Below are 19,476 nucleotides of genomic sequence, written 5' to 3' on the forward strand. Positions count from 1 at the left end.
TTGTTTAAGCCTGTGTTTTAAAAAGATATCAGTACCAATTCCCCCCTCTCTACTATGCTGTCATCATCTACCATTCCTTCCCTCTGCCTCTCTTTTTTTTTTTTTTTGCTCCTCTGTTCTTTTCTTGCTTTGAATCGTGACTCTCATCTCTGCCTATTCCCTTAACTGTGATTATGAGCTTTGGATTCCAGCCTGCATGCATTTCAAGACCGACAGGCTTCGCCCAAATACAGTCATCTGTTTCAATCCAGGAAATATACAATGTATACATTTATATATGTAAAGTAAAATCAAAATGATAGTGATCTAAAATGTGAAATAAGGGCAAGTGAAAGTGTTATGCGTCACACTCCTGGTGAGTAACTAGAAAAATTAAAAAAGCCATGGAAAAATAAATAAATAAATAAATAAATAAATAAATGGGCTTCCATTTGAATGAAAGCCAGTGCTCTGTCAGACGCCAAGAAGATGAGCAGCTTGGTGGTACGGCAGCCTGGCTTGATTTTTTTTTCCCCTTTTCTTTTTTTTCCCCATCCTCCCTTTTGATTATTTTGTTTGCTGCTCCTTGATATCTCCTCATTACAGTTCTACTTCTGCCCCCTGATGTTTTGATTTTGTTCTGTTGATAAGCCCTTAAAGGCACGCTGTAGCTGTGGTGTGAAGCGTCCATCGTGTACTGCATCAGTCTGAGAGGGAGCGTGCTTTCATTCCACCTTGCAAACGGCCCTCCAACTCCACATGGTGCTTCTGACCCCGACCGAAGGCGCAGACATGTGTTAAACCATTTTTAAGTGTTTATCTTCAAATCGTTTAATCACAAAATTAGTTTTGATAAACTGAAACCATTTATCAAAGGGCAAGAAGACAGAACGATATGTCTTACATGTACAAAGATTAATTAGGTGTGACTTTTTATGACAATCTTTCAGCGTGAATATTTTGTGGCATTGACAGAAAAAAAATCTAATCATTTATTTTACTGGAAAAAATAATATAAGCTATGCATTTTTTACAGCTAAATCAATTAATGTGATTTTCATTTGCTACATAGACTTAAGAGATATCTGATGATCTTGTTAATTAACAGAGTTACCTTCTCCATCAGCCAGCCTGCAGTCAGGTGCTTAACATGCATGCCAGAAGGCGTCAGTGAGACGTTTGCTCGCTGCATCGGACCAGAACCGAGCTGAGAGAGTTTAATGTTTCAGTATCTATTTACTCAAAGCCTTGGACAATTGCTTTTCAAATCTATCTATTCCTGTCTTTTACCAGCTTGCGGAAGTTGAGTAGCCGGGGTTGTATCCTGCATAAGTAAACGCGCCCACGAATTCAGACCAATCACACAATAATTTCACATGGAGAGGGGGGCGATAAGGTTGGCAGGGGGGATGTGACCAAAAGGGGTGGACGACATGACTCCAAGAACAATCGTCATGTAACTGCGACAATAAGAACTGCTTCATGCTGTTCGGCTCGAACAAGCAGAGCCCAATAGCTTGCCAACTGTAGTTTGAATGAGTGAATGAAAGAAATCCGTATTTTGAAGACAGAAATAATAAATGTTACCTGAAGAAAAAGTAGGTATCGCAAAAATAAAAAAACAAAAAAACATCAATCTTAGTTTGAGAAAAGGGTAGGAAAAAGCGATGTGTTAAATCCTATCCCTGTTCAACTCATCCAATATATACATAATGTCTACAGAATCAAAACAGTGTGACTTTAGGAGTGATGGGTGGAGCTACTTTAGTTTCCACACCATGACTGTCCCTGTTTATTCAAATAAAAATGTTTCCAGACAGCTGGTCTTTCCTGTAAGCAAGCGAAATAAGTAGCCTTTCCTTCAGCCAGCTGACCACTAGTGGACAGAAACAGATGGAGAATGGGGCAGTTTTGCAGGCACAATACGTTCAGAGAAAAAAAAAAGTTCAGAGAAAAAAAAAAGGTCACTCTGGCACTTTCCCTGGTCTCATTTGGCATGCTTTTATCTGTGAAAAGGGTAGATGTTTGCTGTTTAAAACCAAACCTTTTTAAAATATAGTGTACCTAGATACCAGTATTTGGCCCAGGACATACCTGAAACAGCATTTTGTTTTTCCTTTAGCTTTTTAGCTGGATCATTTTCATCCTAAAGACTAAAATATGTATTCCAATACTTCTTAGTTATTGAACACTTGTAAAATTACAATTTCTGGATGCAACTCTAAAACCAATTAGAACTGCACAGCCTTAGGAAGTCATGTAATATGACCTTTTGATATCTTGACCTTCAGCATCTGTGTCAAGTGTGCACCCTTACTGCAGCGAGCTCCGGCCAACAGGTCGGCTGTATCACTGGAATCCAAGCCGTCAAGTTCTGACGGCCGAAATGTAGCAGCCAACAAAATTAGTATTCAAAACAACTCTTTAAAACCAGCACGTAATAATTTTCAATATTTGTGATATATTGTGCAAACCTAATGCAAATGCATGCTCCCCAAACTTCAAACTTAAGGCTAAGAAGACTTTGCAATTCCATAATGCCTTTATGTGTTTACACTTTTTTTTAAGCAAAGGTTGCAAGCTTAAAAGAAGTTAAAATATAAATTGTGAATAAACAATATGAGTGACCTTGTGTCTTATCTTAAAAACAGAAGTGAATTCAAATTCAAGGCAACTAGATGAGAACTTTGAAAAAAAAACAAGACCTCTCTCTTGAGACCCTGTTGTACAGGGCCTTTAAATCTCTCATTCAGAGGTATGAAGAAGATTCTGTTTCTTGCCTGTGTAGCTCAACTCACTGAAAATGAGAGGATTCTGGTGTAAGCTGTGAGATTTAAGGACAACAGAAGTTACACTGCCCAAACATCGCTGCCAAAGTTCTCCTGAGCGCAATGTTCGGTGCCAACACATAGGCACACAATGCAGTCTCTGTCATCCAAGCTTACCCCAAGACCATCGCGTGTCAATTTCTCACACATGCAGGCTTTCTCTAAAAACCGTTTATTGTTCTGCAGGTCACCGGCACTGGATCCACAGTTTTGTCTTTGCCCCGTACAATAGATCAATTTGTTTCTGCAACCTCCTGTCCCAGACTGCACTACCACTCACATCCATCACCTAGCTTTATTATCCGTCACCCAGACCAATGTTTCCCCAACCCTGGTCCTGAAGGCACACTGCCCTGCATGTTTTAGGGGTTTCCTTGCTTTAGCGGAGCTGATTTCAATTGATGGCTGATAAACAGGTGTTTGTTGAACTGCAATCATTTGAATCAGGCATGTTAAAGCAGGGAAACAGCTAAATCTTGCAGGGCAGTGTGCCTTTGGGACCAGGGTTGGGAAACACTGACCTGGACACGTGTAACAAGGTTGTGTGTTCCTTTGGAGTGTTGAAGTGTTGCTTATTTTTAATAGAGCACAGATCTGTCTAGGTTTAGTGATTTTAATGAGGATAACTGGCATCCACTGTTTGCTCCTCTGCATTTCAAAATTTGCAGATACAGTAATGTGAAAAAGGATTTGCTTCCTTATAGATTCCTTCAATTTTTCAGTGTTTTTTTTTTTTTTTTCTGGAGCTTCCACACCAACACACTAATATGTCCAGTTAGTGGAGCTTGATGACAATTATTTTATTTTGTTTGTTAAATTAAATCATTACTTGAAAACTGCTTTTGGATTTGCTGCCTTTGTGTGATATTAAAATTGGTCTCATCAGAAATGCACGTATGCTTCGCTAAGTATTACAATTGATTTTTTTTTTTTTGAAAGGTAAAGCCAGATGTTATTGCTGTCTTTCCTCACCTCTCTCAGCATAGCACTCAACAGACCAATACACTGCATAGGAGTGCACAGTGGTAAAATGACAAACACGGAGAGAAAATAAAAAACAGCAGGACAGACAAGGGTTTTTTTATGCATTAGTTGCAGAACTGAAAAGCTCCCCACTCAGTCTACCACTAGTTAAATTGAGTGTGGGCACTGCAGGCAGGGAAACAAACAAACCCAGCAACCACCATCCACCGCTTAACGACAGGGAGCCGTTTTCATCTTTTCTGAATTCTGAAGAATACATTTACCTTTGTGCTTTGCAGTCCTGCAAAACTACTTTATATGCATGCTATAGCATAAGTGTAACTCTGAAGCACACCTACATATGGTGAAAAATAACTTGAATGCACCCTAGTTAAACCGGGCAGAGATTGATGGCCAGCTAAAGATGCCCCGCTGTGAAGGAATGTTAAGAGTAAAAATAATAATAATTTTAAAAAAAGATGCTAAAGAGGTTTACCATCTGCCCGACCCCTCACCTTTGACCTGAACACACTGGTAACCCCCTCCCCCCCCGATCACTCATTTCTCTCTGAGCTAGTGTGAAATTAATTCTCAAGTCAACAGCACACAAGGATGGGGTGCAGTGGGTGTTAGGAGGGTTGATCATGGTGGGGAGGTCATTTGTGGGAGTAAAAGGGTCAAAGGGTGGAGGGTATGGAAGGAGTGACAGCTGACTTTGTAAACATACTGCACAGGCTGTGTGAATTTTCAGAGGAGGTGTAGCTGCCTGTTTGGAAGCGGCATGTGGTCACTGTATGCAACGCTTGTGAGAACAAATTTCTTGGAACCTAGTTGCATTATCTTGGGTGCTCCTCTTCTGGGTTTTGCCCACATGCATGCCAGTCTCCCACAATAACCCTCTGTCTGTTGCAAACAAACAAACCCTTTCTCTGGCCATCGTGAGGGAAATTTATGACAAGGCCGCAGTGTTTCAAAAAGCAGCTGTAGAGGGACACATTAATATGGATCTTGCAACATTTTAACCTTCAAATTGAATTTCTCCCTCCACTCACCCGTCTTCTAGCAGCCAGTAAGCGAAACCCAGGTCACATAAGGTGGCCTGGGCTGCAGTGTGTCCACGCAGTGAAAGCGGGACTTTTTTCTTTTTAACGCTGGCCTGTGAGATACTTATCTAAAAAAAAATCTGGTAAGTTTTAGCTGAAAATTGTTTATTGTCTGGTCGCCAAAAATACTGTAACTGAAACCTGCCTGTGGGTGTTTCTTTTGTGGTATATTTCAGTTCATGGTTCATTTTTTTTATAATCTGTAACGTAAATATGAGGTCACTGTACATGGTAACTTGCTGATCTATTTTTGCTTCTTTGCTTGCTTTAGGTTAAGTATACAGGTCTGTTTATAGAGGTTTCTTTTTTTTTTTTTTTGCTCTTAGGTTGTCTGCTGTGAACTGAATTCCAGCACATAAGTATTTTGTTACACATCTGTAAAAGTGTCACTTTTTGTGCTATATGTTTCTTAATCTTTTATAAAATGGTTGTAAAAAGCAGTGGTTTTCCACAGACTGTAATGGTGATGTTGGTGGTGGGACAGCAATGTACTCGCTGACAGGGCTTTGAAAGATAGACTGTGCTTTACGCCATCCATTTGTCTCTGGTGTATCTTGGTGCAGTCTGTCTGACTGACTGATTGAGGTATTGACACACCCCAAACCTCCAGTCTCAAACAGCCATCTAAATTTGTGTTGTACAACCCTCACTGCTTGTGGTTGCATGTTTATCTTCCATCTTGGAAAGGCAACCATATAATTAACTGCAGTCGGATTTCCACAAAATCTTAACATTTTTGAAAGGGTCCTTTTGCATATTTGACCTAGTGTTCAGTCTCCTGTTTTTCTTTCCTTCTAGACGATGTAGACTGTGCTAGCCTGGCGATTAATTATAATAATCCATTGAAATATTCCAAGTTTTTGTTTTTATGAATCTCATTTTTCATTCTCAGTAAATAAGTGGGTAGTGGCGCACTGGGTAGCTAGAAATTGACTTTGTCTAATCATATGTATAAAGATTTGTCTTAAGTCAGCCTATTGAATTGAGGTTACTGCTATTTAGACTGTTGATAGGATTTGGCCCAGTTTTATAAGCAAATTACTAGGATTAACTTCATTTTCAATTTATTCCCTTAATAAGGGATCCTGAAAGAGATGACCACATTTAATGAAGAGAGTTGTCTTTTTTTAATCAACTGAACCAGAAAGAATCTTCTGTGTGTGTGTGTGTGTGTGCGTGTGTGTGTGCGTGTATGCGTGTGTGTGTGTGTGTGTGCTATGTGTCGGTTTTACCATGTTTTTGCATAAGAAGGTGTGAGGTTTTTTTTTGTTGCTCCTGAAACCTTAACAAGTATTGTTGAGACACTAACAAGAAATTTAGCAAATAATTTTTTTGTCATTTTTCTTGCTTCTATTTGTCACTGTAGATTAACTTAAATCCGGGTTTGATTAGACTATGTTTATTTGTTGTGTGCTTCAGAAAAAAAAAAGAAGGGAAGTCATACATCTCAAATGTGTTTGAAGCTCTATTTATTTTAAGACACGAGAGTTTAGGTTGGAAATGATCGGATTCAGTCCATTGTCCTTTAATATGATAACCTAACATTTTCTTTTTGTGCTGTTAAATTATGCATTAGATGATAACTTCCGTATAATGCAGCCTATAACACGAGTTGCTGTGTATTCTATTTATTCTCTGTGTTTACAAATGATACTGTCCATTTCTTGTCTGTCGTTGTGTTACTGTTAATGTCTTACTAAGAATTCTTAATACAGACACACCAACAAATTTAGAAGAAGTGGCGGTTTCCTTGTACAGATTCACCTGAGACGAAATTACTGTCACATCGTAGATCATAAGCATCCAAAACTAGAATGTTTTTTTTTTTTAAATATGTGTGTTATTTGCTTATTAGGAAAGTGTCCCAACATTTTTTTTTATTGATTTTTTTCTTTTGGGGGGGTGGAGAGAGTAATTTCCAACAGAGACATCTTGGAGGGTGAAGGATAATCTATATTATGTACAAAGAAATAAGTCACTTCAAATCTGTGCTCAGTCTGTAATGAATACTTAACTTAAATAAGAGGCACTTAGGCGTCATTCTGAATGCAAAGAGAAATGTGCATTATTAAAGCTTTAATTATACACATTTCTTCTTAGGTGTGAATTTTGATAAACAACAAGCAGTCATTCTGTGTAGGTGTCAGCTTCTAAATAGTGTACATATCTCATTTTAGAAATGAAACTTTTTCAAACCCCACTGCAAATGTTACAGCTTGGCTGGCCAAATGCAGCACTGGGCTTTGAGGAAATGTTCTGAATACCCAGCCCTGCCAGGCTCTCCCTCCGCTGCCTCCTACTTGATCACTTAGAATAATTTCATCCCAACGCTCCCGTTCCCATCCCCATCACATTTTCAGAATGACGAGGAAGCGTGCTTCCCCATCTGTCCCGATCGCCCTTCAAAAACTTTTCTCCCCCTCCTGTGGTACAATTTAAAGGGCATTCAAGCTGCTGGCCAGACGGTGCAATGCTTGTCTGACTCTGTCGGCATCCAGCCAAAAACTGATGTCACCCCCTTCAGCCCCTCCCTCATCTAGGTTTTAAACACACCATAGTCTTTCTTAAACAGCTGCCCCTTTTTATCCAGCTCCGTCCCACACCCCTCACATCACCTCCTTCTCCAGCTCCCAACTGTGACCTGTTCTTTGTCCTTTAAATAAATGCAGCAATGTGTTAAAAAACAAAATTCTTTAGTGGTCTAAAAAAATTTACAGGTCTTCTAAATACACCTCCTTCTTTAACTTTCTTCATAGCTGTCATAGACCATCTCACCCTTTATCACTGCTGGTGGTCACAACGACACTGCACCAAAAGCAAAAACGACAATTTAATGTGTGCATGTATGACAATTTTTTTGTGTCACTGTACATCATGGTTACACAGGCGCCAGATAGCGTTTTACCCCGCAATAGCAAATAAAATGGCTGTGCAATAAAGTCCACATGTTGGTGGTCAGCCTGACCCCCAACAATCCTCCCACCTGCCAATCCGTTCGTCTCTGCTGCACTGCCCCAACTCTTGCTGCTGTGCACTCAACCTCAGCAGAGGTGGATTTCAGCTAAAAGCCTCACAGTCTTTGGTGTTTATTGGAATGACAGTGCTGCCTCATAATGTTCAGAGTAAACCCATTTCCTGCTGATCGAACTCAAAGTAACACCTGAGAGAGAAAACAAGAAGGGCAAAGATTCGCCAGGCTTGTGGTAATATGGCCTCAAATCATTTTTTTAAACCTCCAAATCCTTTTGGAAGTTGTGGAACACAATGTTTTCCTTGTTCGTTCATTTGTTTCTTAGTTCACAAATTGCTGTGAGAATTATCGAAACATTTAGTAGTGGAACAAAGCTAATGATTTTAGGCTATAAAAAGAACAAAATGTTCTTTAGATCAATGAAAAAGGTTATGGATGTCCCAGAGGGACAGCAGATGGCAGATACAAGGTTTATTGGATGTGCCAAGCATTATTTGTTGGTTTGGGAGAATTGAACAGTTGAGGGCAAAAGCCCCTGGGAAAGAACACCAAGGAGGGGTTGTCAGGGCAGGGCAATGTGCAATCTCTTAATGAAGCCAAACCAGTGTTGTACGCCCATCCAATGCAAACAGCCGCCTGTTTTTGAAAAAGCAAAACAAAAAAACCCCCAAAACATTTTCACAGTAAACATATGAAATGTTTATTGACATTTCCATGTATCAATATTCCACAAGTCTGAATGGTTTTTAAGTAGACATAAGAAGACATAACCCTGAGATTACCAAATGAATACAAATGTCCAAATCCAGCACCTTCTACAAGATGCATATTTTAAATGATCAGGCAAATAAACAGAGCAACTTTACTGTACTCAGTTGAGCCTTCCTGTTACTTGATAGATATCTTGCTCTTTTCCAGTTTGAACATGTCGAAAACACACTGTTCTACTAAATGGCTTGTTACATTTGTGCTTCCCCTGATTTAATTAACACTGAAAATAGCGAACATTTACATTTTCTTCCTGCAGTAATAACTTCCACCCACAAGAGTGTTGTTAGCCAGACCTGGCAGAACTTACGCATGGTATGCTAAGAGACTGGAAAAAATAGTATTTTCTGTGTTTTAAAATCTGACTGTAACCAAATAAGCGAGTATGTTATTTAAGTTGATGTTATGCTCTTGCTCTTGGTCGTGTCAGACAAAGACCTGTTGCATAGAATGTTGAAAGTACAGGAAACATAATGTTTCATATATTTTCCTATGTATAATCAAGCTTTCTTCTTCCGGTGAACCTTCCCAAAGAGCCTGTTAATGATATCTGCATCATATTACGAAATGGATCACAGAACAGCGTAGTTGGGACAGGGAAAAGACATTGGATCATTTACATAATAGTCTTGCAGTTCCATGCAAATTTGTGGGATTTCCCACCAAACATCTACTATGCAAGTATATTAGTATGAATGAGCGTGAGAGAGAAGAGGTAAGAACAAGAGAATGGAAAGACTATGATCAGGGCAAAGTATAGAGACAAACATGACTACAGTTTTCTGTAAATGGGTAACAATCTGATGCAGTTGTCAGGAAGGTGTTGAGGGTGAAGATGTGTGGTCGGTTTCATTACTTATTAATAACTCTTAGAATCAGTGCTATTAATAATTTAGCATAGTGAAAATCAAATAGTTGTCATAGACTAGGGTTACCGCTGTGTGTGCTTCTGCTTCTGCTGTTGTTCTTCTTTGACTTTGACAGAGATGCCCAAACAAATACATGAAACAACATAGCTTGCACTAAACGTATACTGCAGCACACATCCTTTTTACATTTTCCCGTTGCACGTTCTGTGAAGGGGAGGGGAAAGTTGATGAAAGGCTGTAAACTAGTTGTGGTAAAAGCTCTATGACTCAGGGCTGACGCATAAAAAAACATCATCTAAAGTGAAACACTGCAGAGTCTGAGAAAGTAGCTAAAGGCTAAGCATAAATAGCAGATGGAGTTTTAGAGTGGCAATAAAAAAAAGTAGCATTTGCTTGAAAATTAGACTTGTTTTTTTTAAATCTTGAAACAAACAACAGTTCCAGCACCTACAAAAAATACAGAGAAGAAATATTAGTCTTTTTGTGAAATATTTCAGATCAAGGTGTTATTTAATAATAATAATGTGAGGGGCAGAGCTGCATTAGTATGGGGTTCAATCAGCTGAATAAAACCTTGGCACAGTGTCTGTCATGCCATTAAAAAGACTGTAAGCCATAGGAACAGAAATGATGAAAAATGTTGCAGGATCTAAATCTGTAACTTCGAAATATTTGATGTACCCATACATGACGTCTAAGGAATGCTGTTGGGTTTTTTTTTATTCTTCTCTTAAAACTTTGGAGGAAAACTTCATAGTGTCTATTTTGGCAAATTTATTGAAATAAACAAAATTAGCAAAAGGTATGATTTATGAAGAGTTAAGTATTGTGCGATACGTTGACCCTTCTTATTCAAATTTCCTCATAATGTGGAACTGATGTCTGTCTATAGATCATTACAAACTTCCTAGAACCTAATTTCAATAGCACGGCTGTTATATCCTAAAATCTATACATTTATGAAAAAATGTACACACTTATTACAAAGTCTAAACAGTTTTGCACTAGTTGAAAAATTGTAAATATAATTTTTTTAAGTGCAGACATCACGTAATTAGGTTTAATCATCACACTAAGTAGAACTGTGCTCTTTTTGACCTTGTGTGAGAAGTGAAACTTCTTCTCATCTCATGAAAGGAATTTTTAATAGAGCTCCTCAGGTGAATAACACCAGAGGAAATGCCTTCACATTTTTTCTGTGTGTGTTTCTAACAATCTAATTTTTGCACAGTAAGGTGTGCCTGGGTGGATGGAAAAATCTGATTATTTCTGGTTACAATTTTTTCCCCTGTCACGTATGTGTTAAATGTACTGAACTCGCATAGTGACGTGTGTTGTGGATGAGTTTTATATCTACTGCTTCTGCACTCATTTCATGCTTATAGTCCAAATTCCCCATCTCCACTTTCCTCTTTCGTCTTTCTCAATCTCTGTAATCAAATGCATTAGTATCAATATTACATGAGGAAACGAGTTGAATTTAAAGATTGACCATGTCAAAGTGAGAGTCCCTGATAGCCGGCGACTGCCATCACCATCACTGAAAATTGTGGCGGTAATTACTGAAGCCTTGCATGGGGTTAATATCTAGAGTGGAAGACATTTTTCACAGGGACTAAAAGCTTGATATGTGAAATATATTCATGGGCAATCAATCTAAACTTTAAAAATGCATTTGGTCACATTAATCTACAGCTGAAGAGTGCTTTCTCCTTATTCATTTCATACTTGATTAATCTCCATTTGTTTAACTCATTTTGTATGGTGAATGTGGTAAAACAAATTTAGCATTTTAATATTTTAGGCTGAGGAATGTTTCCGACCTACGTGTGTCTCAGTGATTGGCCTCTGTAGCTGCACTTTGATAGATTACTGCATAGAAAACAGTATACATTTCTTAAAACTCCATCTAGCCTTCAGTTTTTTTTTTTTCATGATAGAGACTGAAAGTTATATTAAAGTTGTCGCCGGTTTATTCATTTAGTGGTTTCCTCTTATTGTGTATTGCAACATTGTCCATTTTCAAGTTTCACTGAGATAGCATGTGAAGCATTAACTGTTTTCTGCCACAACAAAGCAACCTATTGCTGTTGTCATCGTTCAAGTTGTCATCCAAGTGGTGTTAAAATCAGTAGAAGTTGATCATTAGCTGTTTTGTTGAGATAAATGTGGAAGCAGCTTAGGGTTTATCAATCGACCAGGCTCTTGGTTTTCATTGACAGAATGCTAATCACTCAGTGCACTACAACTTTCAACAGAAACTTGGAAACTCATAATGTTCATAACATCTTCCATAACTCTACTAGTTTCCTGTCAGTACAGCGTTGATATTTAAGACTTTATTTTTGGGTTTTAAGGTTCTTAATGGTCTAACCTTGTCTTAGCTGATCTGTTCGCCATGAACTTCCAGCTACAGAGCATGAAATTCAGACAAGAAGCAGCTTTTAGATGTCCAAGATCAAAACGAAAAAGTAGAGGTGATCACATTGGTATTTGTGGAAGAGTCTATCCCTCTTATATAATGTCTGCTCATAGCTTGGAGATTTTTAAAGTACTTTTCAGGACTCATTGTTACGTTGTGGGTTTCAGTTCTGGTGGAGCCTGAATTCTCAGTTCATATACATTTTATGTTTATTTTTATTGTAACACTTTTATGGAGTTTTATTTTTATCTATTTTATTTGTTATGAAAAAAGGTACTTCATTGCCCTATTTATTCATTTTTTTTATGTCTAACTTTATGGTTTTGTAAAGCAGTGCTTTTTGTTGCTCTTGGTTGTTTAACTGTTACCGTGCAGCTCCTTGGTGTAACCTTTGTTGGTTTAAAATGAAACATCCTAAGAATTTACACTGAAATTCCAGGGTTGGGCAACAAATTAATAACACTATATATTGCGATAGACATGTATTCTACATCATTAGAAAATACATCTGATAGAATGTTATAATACATTTCACTGAACTCTCATCCAGAACCACACAATGTTCTGGGAGACGTAGGCAGAGGAAAGGCTTTAGCCTCTCGCCCTCTTACGGCCTGCTAAACAAGGTTAGTTTCATCAACTAACTCACTTCCTCAGTGGTTAGCTATCAACAACCTGTTGAGTAACTTGCGTAGAAGCAATTTCAGGTTTTACCACTGTGGCTCACACCTGCCACAGGTGTCAGCCACAGTTGATTTTTTTTTATAAAAAAAAATCAACTGAATTGAGTAAAAAGAGAAAATGAGTAGAACTGGAGAGAAAACTGCAAATAAAACAGGAAGTCACATCACCAGTTTGGCAGTATGTCAGATAATTAAAACAGAAAACAAGTAAAAAAAATTATTGATGTTGACCGACATGAAACTCATATCATGATACACTTTTTAGCCACATCCTCGAGCCTTATGAAATACGTATTCATTAGGGCTGCAAGACATTAGCAAAATCTTGCAATAACGATAATGTTGTATGTTGTGGCGTCAATGTGATATCTGCCTATTTTCTTCTCTGCTCTTTTTTTTCATATGTGCTTCCATCATTCTGAGCTTTGACCTGTTTGGTTTGGTGTGAGCATCCTGCTGGGAGATTGTCTTAACTGTCCAAGGATTATAGTAACATGAAAAACGCAAGTTCATCATTCATGGAATGTATTGGTCAACAATTATTGCATTCCAAACACGTCTTTGCCATTTGAATGTTGCACATACTGATATTACTTATTCAGCATATTATGCAGCCCTACTATAGATAATAAAAAAATGTCTGTGTATGATAAAACATATATGTAAATATTAATACAAAATATAACCATGTTTTCCTTTTAATCCTGAAAATTATTAGTCATCCTCAGCATTGACTAAATGAAATTTAAGTTTCACTTTGCTTTTGACGGCTTTTGTGTTGGAAAATCGCATAATATTTGTCTAGGCATTGATCGTTTCCAAACTGTCTCCAAACTCTGGCTTCTGTTTACATTTCATAAAAAGAAGGCGTCTTGAAGCATTGTATGCACCAAGAAAGTTTAAACTACAGCCCACACATGGCTTTAGGTTATGTACGGTGAGGCTGCTAAACAACAATAGTTCTTATAATTGTGTTACACAGTTTATATAGCAACCACAGGTGAGGATGGCCATGCCCTCAGGGGGAAGCTATAAATCATAACCTTGGCATCTTGTGAGCAAAGATGTAATTCCCTACAGGCATGCACAATTCCCTCTACCTACAGCAGTGTTTACAGGCAGAACAATAGGGGCATCATTCGTAAGACCCTTAGACAATTTGATACTCCTGCATTCTCTTTATGAAAGTTTCAGTGTTATCCTCCAATGACATCACCTGCTCCCCAGGCCAAGAAAAAGAAAAGCAGTGCACACAAAAGAGCTCACACATGTTGGTCGTGTGTGTAGCATTGTATTGAAAGATGAGCAGAGCTTCTGAATAACACCCACTCCTTGTTGTCATGATTTTGCCTTAAAAGATCTATTGTTGTTTTTCTCTTCCCTCCCCTCCCCCCCCACCTGGATTTGTGGTTTTGTAAGTGCACCCATGCCATGAGTTCTCAAATTGCTGTGTTTAAATTGCATATGTGAAAAGAGGGTGCTCAGAGGTGAATAGAGTTTTTGCCGTGGATTGATTTCGCAGTATGTGTCGGTGGGTTTTATCTTCAGTGTGCCTGTAGTTGCGCGTGTCTGCTGTGTTTTTGTGCCGTGTAAAGACAGAGTGGGTAAGAAGTTTTGAAGGAGGACAGGACACTTTCATGCTTGCTTTCTAGGGTATTTGGTTGCACTGTAATTGGGTGTGGTTTCCTGCCACTTTGAAGAACACCATCAAAAACAAGGCTGCGATAATCTAAAGGTGCTGTTAGAAACTTGACACCTCTGAGAAATAATCAGTATATTGTTTTACAATGTAAAAATCTGATGCTGTACTGTGAGATTCAGTAAATTAAAATATGCATTCTCATGAGACTTTTTTATTTTTTCAGATTTTTTTCAAAAACTTTTGAAAAAAAAAACAAACAAAAAAAAAAACTAAACATCCTTTTCAATAACTCCACACGTTAGCATTGTTTTTTGTTTGTCTAATATAATATTATTATTTTAAATGTGCCATTTTAAATGTGTAAATATGCTGTGTGTAGTTCATCTAAATAATTTGTTTCACTTAGTGAATTGAGATACTGCAATAAATGAACTATTCAATAATATTTTATGCCTTTTTTGTTTTCCCCATACAGTACATTTCACAGTATCTGTGACTTATAACAGATATGTCCCCGAACTCGATGTATTCATTTATAATGAAAGGGTTTGTATAACTGATGGGTGGCTCTGTGCTGTGTCAGCCATACCAATGAGAGAACTCGACTGTGGTGGGGTTTGACCCCAATTCTCGTTTGTATTGAGGGATTTACAGCATTTTGACCAAAGCAGAAAGACCTTGCTTGGAATATCATCAGATGCTTGTGTAATTGGATAAGCACATGCTGACAGGATCAGGTGATTAAAGTGGTGAAAAAAGACAGGACAGTGATCGCCCTGCTGATAAAGAGATACGAGGAGATACTTGTGCGACGTGACACTTTTGCTTGTGTTTGTGTCACTGGCCTCTTTTGACCTAACTACCAATTATCTGTCAGCAGCATTGAAGGGTTGTGAACAGTGTTGCACATTATGTTCTGTGTGTTTATCAAAGTCACAGGCCATTTTTGGCAAGGACAAACACGGTATTTTTAACTCTAAATTCCTCAAGCTAATAGTCTTCAGATGTTCCAGAATGATGCATATTGTACAGTAAACAACTTTAACCATTTGGTAGAAATGTACTCAGTTTTTAAAGGTACAATAAAATGGTTCTGACATGTTTTAAAGCAATTACAGTGAAGTGATAAAACCATAATCAGAGAGTCATTGAATATTAGAGGTATAATGTACTTAAAAAGTAAATTCAAGCACAGATAATTACTAGGTCCTGAATTATTTACTGAACTTAATGGTAGGGTATGTTTGACTAATTTTGTCACGGCCTTAAGTTAGAATTTATTAGTGGCTTTTCAAAATGAGACCATAAAACAAAGTGCAGCAATTTGTTTCTGGAGGATTTCTAACAATGGTGACTATTAAAAACAGTTTATTCTCATAAAGTGTTCCCTTAAAGTTTGTTGGTAATGCATATACATTTGGTTTTGAAAGAAATGTTTCTCTCTCTTTCTAGAGTGCCAAGCAGTTTTGCGTGAAGACCCCGGCCATCACTGCTCGGTCGGGGCCTCGGCTCCCTGGCCAGGTCATCGATTCGTCCCATCCTGCCCCTCCCAGCCCCCTCTTCCCTACTGTAGTCGCTGCCAAGATGGCCACTAGTGGTGCTCCTCGTCTCTCCTTGCCACTGTTGCTTCACGTGACCACTCTGCTGCTATCACTGCTGCTCACCTGCTCTGAAGCCTCATGTAAGTATCAGATTAAGCTATGTTACTGTTTATGACTTATGTTTTGCATGCAATAAACTTTTAATACCTAAGACATGAAACATTGAGACTGAAGTAAATACTAGTTGGGTTGTGAGATTATCTTGTAAGATTAGCTGTGGTGAACAATAATTAAAGGTCTTTTTTTATGGCCGACACTTTAATTGCATATATTTTGACACGTTACAAATTTCTGTGCATTTAAAAATACAAAATGTTTTCTTCTTTCTATACAATACTCCCAAGCCAAGTATTGCGTTTCTAGTGCGCACATAAATCTGATGCACAAGCGGGATCTGCAAGCAACAGTGGTGGTTGACAAAGTCAATTTTCATGGCCCACTGGGGATTAATTTTTGCTTCAAAAAATTATCTGATGGGACGGACACTGAAAAAGACTTGTTTTGTGCAGAAAGGAGTTGGTCTATCATCAAAGCTATTCAAGCATAAAATACCATCTCAATTCAAGACAGCAAGCACAAACATCCCCAATGCTAATGTCAGCGTCCATTTCTAAAGAAGTATTTATTTATTTATTTTTTTCAAATAAGCTGCATGAATGATCAGGGTTTCCTGAAACACTTTAACATTGATTAGGTATAATAGCCCTTGACCCCAGTCTGATTGTTGAACAACCTCAAAAACAGATTAAAAATAATAAATATATGTTTTGCTGAGCTCATACTTCCATTTATCGAATAATTTAGCAGTAAAAATTGTTTATGAATTGGAAATGATGGTTTTTTTGACAGTGTATGATTTTCAATTACAACATGATTATTTGCAATTAATTTCAAACCCTGCAATTAATTTGATGAAAGATTTTAATTGAGTCCTACCATTAGTCTTTTTGTTTTTTCTAAATAAAGCTACATTGTGTGTATGCTTAAGGTAAGAATAGTGGACTTTTTTCTATTCAGATTTGTATGGTGCAAAGTTCCACTTTCAGTTCCAAATTCAACTGTGCTTGGGTACGGGGGTGGGTGTGGCTCAATACAACGAGTAATCATCTTGTAATCCAAAAGTTGTGGGCTTCCTCCTGCCACATGTCAATAAATGTGTGCACGTTTGTGAGTGTGACAGTGTAAATGTGGCTGTAGGACAAAGTGTTTTGAGTGATTGGTATGACTAGAAAAGTGTAGTATACCTTCAGTGCACGTGCTATATATATTTTTTTTTTCTGTATTTGGTGAGAGGTTCAGTTTTTGTGATAATGAAACTTGAAAAAGTATGGACAAAGCATGGAAATGTATGTGGTTTTATTTCTTAGTCCCAACTTTGAAGTTAAAACAATTCAAATCGGAAAGAGAAAGCTGCTGCATCGGAGGGGAAAAAGTAGCAGAAACTGTCAAACTTTAAGTGTAGTGCAAAAAACTCTGCAGAGGTTCATAAACAGCAAAGTTCAGATAACAAGATGCAGTTAAGTAGATTTTAATAGTACAGAGTTTTCTTCAAAGTTACTCGAGAACATTAAGTGCTGCATCAACCAGCTGTTAACCTGTGTGAGAAAGTCAAAGCAATTTCCACCCAGTTGTTCTTTTTGTTGTCACAAAGTGTTTCAGCACTGTGTGAGCAGCCATAGTTGCACCATTAATACTCAGAGTTGTGCCATACATAAGTGAAAAAATACTTTTTAAATGCCAATAAAAAAAAATGAGTGTGCAATCTAAATGTCTGCAGAATACTAAGGTAATATTGTCTGTTTCATTTACTATTTAATGTTGTTGCCCTTTTGCCTCATTTCTAGTTCACCATTTAAAACTTGAATTAAATCAGTTCCAGAAATGCATATGCTATTACCTGAAGGGGTAGACTTCCTGGTTTCATAGTTCATTTTTCCACAAAGGATAAGGCTGAACAAGGTTGCTTTGCATTTTTATCATTTATGCATCTGGCCCATATTGGATATATCCTCTAACTAAGATACTTCAGTTTTGTCAATCATTTAAAATTGTATTTCCTTTAGACTCTCTATAGGCTTTAGTAATCCTCCTTATAGCTGTTATTAGGATGTCAGTTAAGGGCAGCAGTTCAAGGACTTTGTCGGTGTTTTGACTCAGAAAATGAAAGGAACCGCACCACATGTAAAGCATTAAAAAGTGGCTTGTATGACCAACTCATTAGTATGTTTACAGTGATGAACCTGCATATCTGCACAGTAGAGGATGACTGAGGATATTTTTATTGCATTTTAAGCACATTTTGAAACCAGTTTATAGTTATTTATGTTAATGGATGTTGGCTACAGAACCTCTAATATTAGCTGCAAACTTCCATTAAAATAAAACGTGGGGCAAGCAGTTCACATTGTTAATAGGCACACTGAATTTCCTTAGTAACATGTTATGTGGAAAGGACATTGAATTGTTTCATGGACTACTTTGTGGACATATATTATTAATACTGATAATTCTAAAGCATTAATGTCCTGCAAAGTAGGAGTGTTCTAATGAAGATGTTTTTTTGTTTTTTGTTTTTTTTAAGTGATCCGAGTAGAGTTCCTGACTAATCTGTAAACAGTTATGTTATGAGCCGACTTATCAATAAGTCATATACAATTGAGAGAAAACACTAGGGGTGTATCTATGCACAAATTCATACCAAAAATCTTTGTTACAGCCCTTTTTGTTCATTATGCATGCATAGAAATGCAGTTTTGCTTTAAACATGTATATAGAGTGTTTATGTGCAGGTATAAGAAAGTAACTAAGTACACAATGGACACAGGTTTATTCAAAATGTTTAAAACACCAACACTGACCATTTTCAAGCGCTATGTTGTTGTATAATCTATCCATCTATCAAGGTACTTGGTATGCCTGGCTATTCTACTTCACTGGAAAATGTCCAAATTTCAGAAATTGAAAAGATTAATGAATTCACTGCTAACCAAAGTAAATAAAAGAAACGAGCAAGAGAAAAGCTCTACATTTATTTATTTATTTATTTATTTATTTATTAATTTTTTTTTTTTCATTTTTCTTGATGTAAAAATAATAAAAACCTATCAAACTACGATTTTTGAGTACTGTTGCAGTTGCTAGTCAAGCACTTCACAAAAATGATCTGCAAAAAATGAAGTTATCTTTAACAGGAATGAGATATGAGTTTGTTGAAGACAGTGCCAGTACTGGTCAAGTCAGCCTTGGAGCAAAATATGAATTTCTATTTCCATTAGCTCAGACTGGCACAAAATGTCATTTTCCATTGAGAAAAATTACTAAGAGACTGTTGTATTATACAGGTATTGTTAAAGATCTAATCTTAATTGCCTCAATTGGGACAAAAAAAAATCTTGATAAGAATATCGTTGTACTAAAGTTGTCTCATTCATTCATTGCGCATCTCTCAGTATTCGCCGATTTAACCTCCCTAACTTCTCATGTTCGTAACAAGGGTGCATCAGTAGTTTCTTATCCCATTCTGTCAACTCCTGCTTGGGATTTGTTCTGCACCATTTCCCTGTTAAAATGGGCTTAGAGCAGCATTAAAGAGACAAAACAGAGATGAGGCTTCGCTAAGAAATGGAAAAAGGTGGGGTGGTTCTGGG

General features: G+C 37.5%; 1 protein-coding gene across 1 annotated transcript in view; it reads left to right on the plus strand.

Moving 5' to 3' along the window:
* ptprsa (protein tyrosine phosphatase receptor type Sa) overlaps positions 1-19,476 on the plus strand; it is a 271,953-nt gene that overhangs the window by 107,893 nt on the left and 144,584 nt on the right. Inside the window, exon 3 of the mRNA XM_007541279.2 lies at positions 15,681-15,909. Coding sequence (XP_007541341.1) covers positions 15,813-15,909 — 97 coding nt within the window. The 5' untranslated portion in view covers positions 15,681-15,812. The remainder of the gene's footprint in view (positions 1-15,680; positions 15,910-19,476) is intronic.

Source organism: Poecilia formosa, unplaced genomic scaffold (assembly GCF_000485575.1).
Source record: "Poecilia formosa unplaced genomic scaffold, Poecilia_formosa-5.1.2 Scaffold10, whole genome shotgun sequence".
In the NCBI taxonomy this organism is placed as follows: Eukaryota; Metazoa; Chordata; class Actinopteri; order Cyprinodontiformes; family Poeciliidae; genus Poecilia; species Poecilia formosa.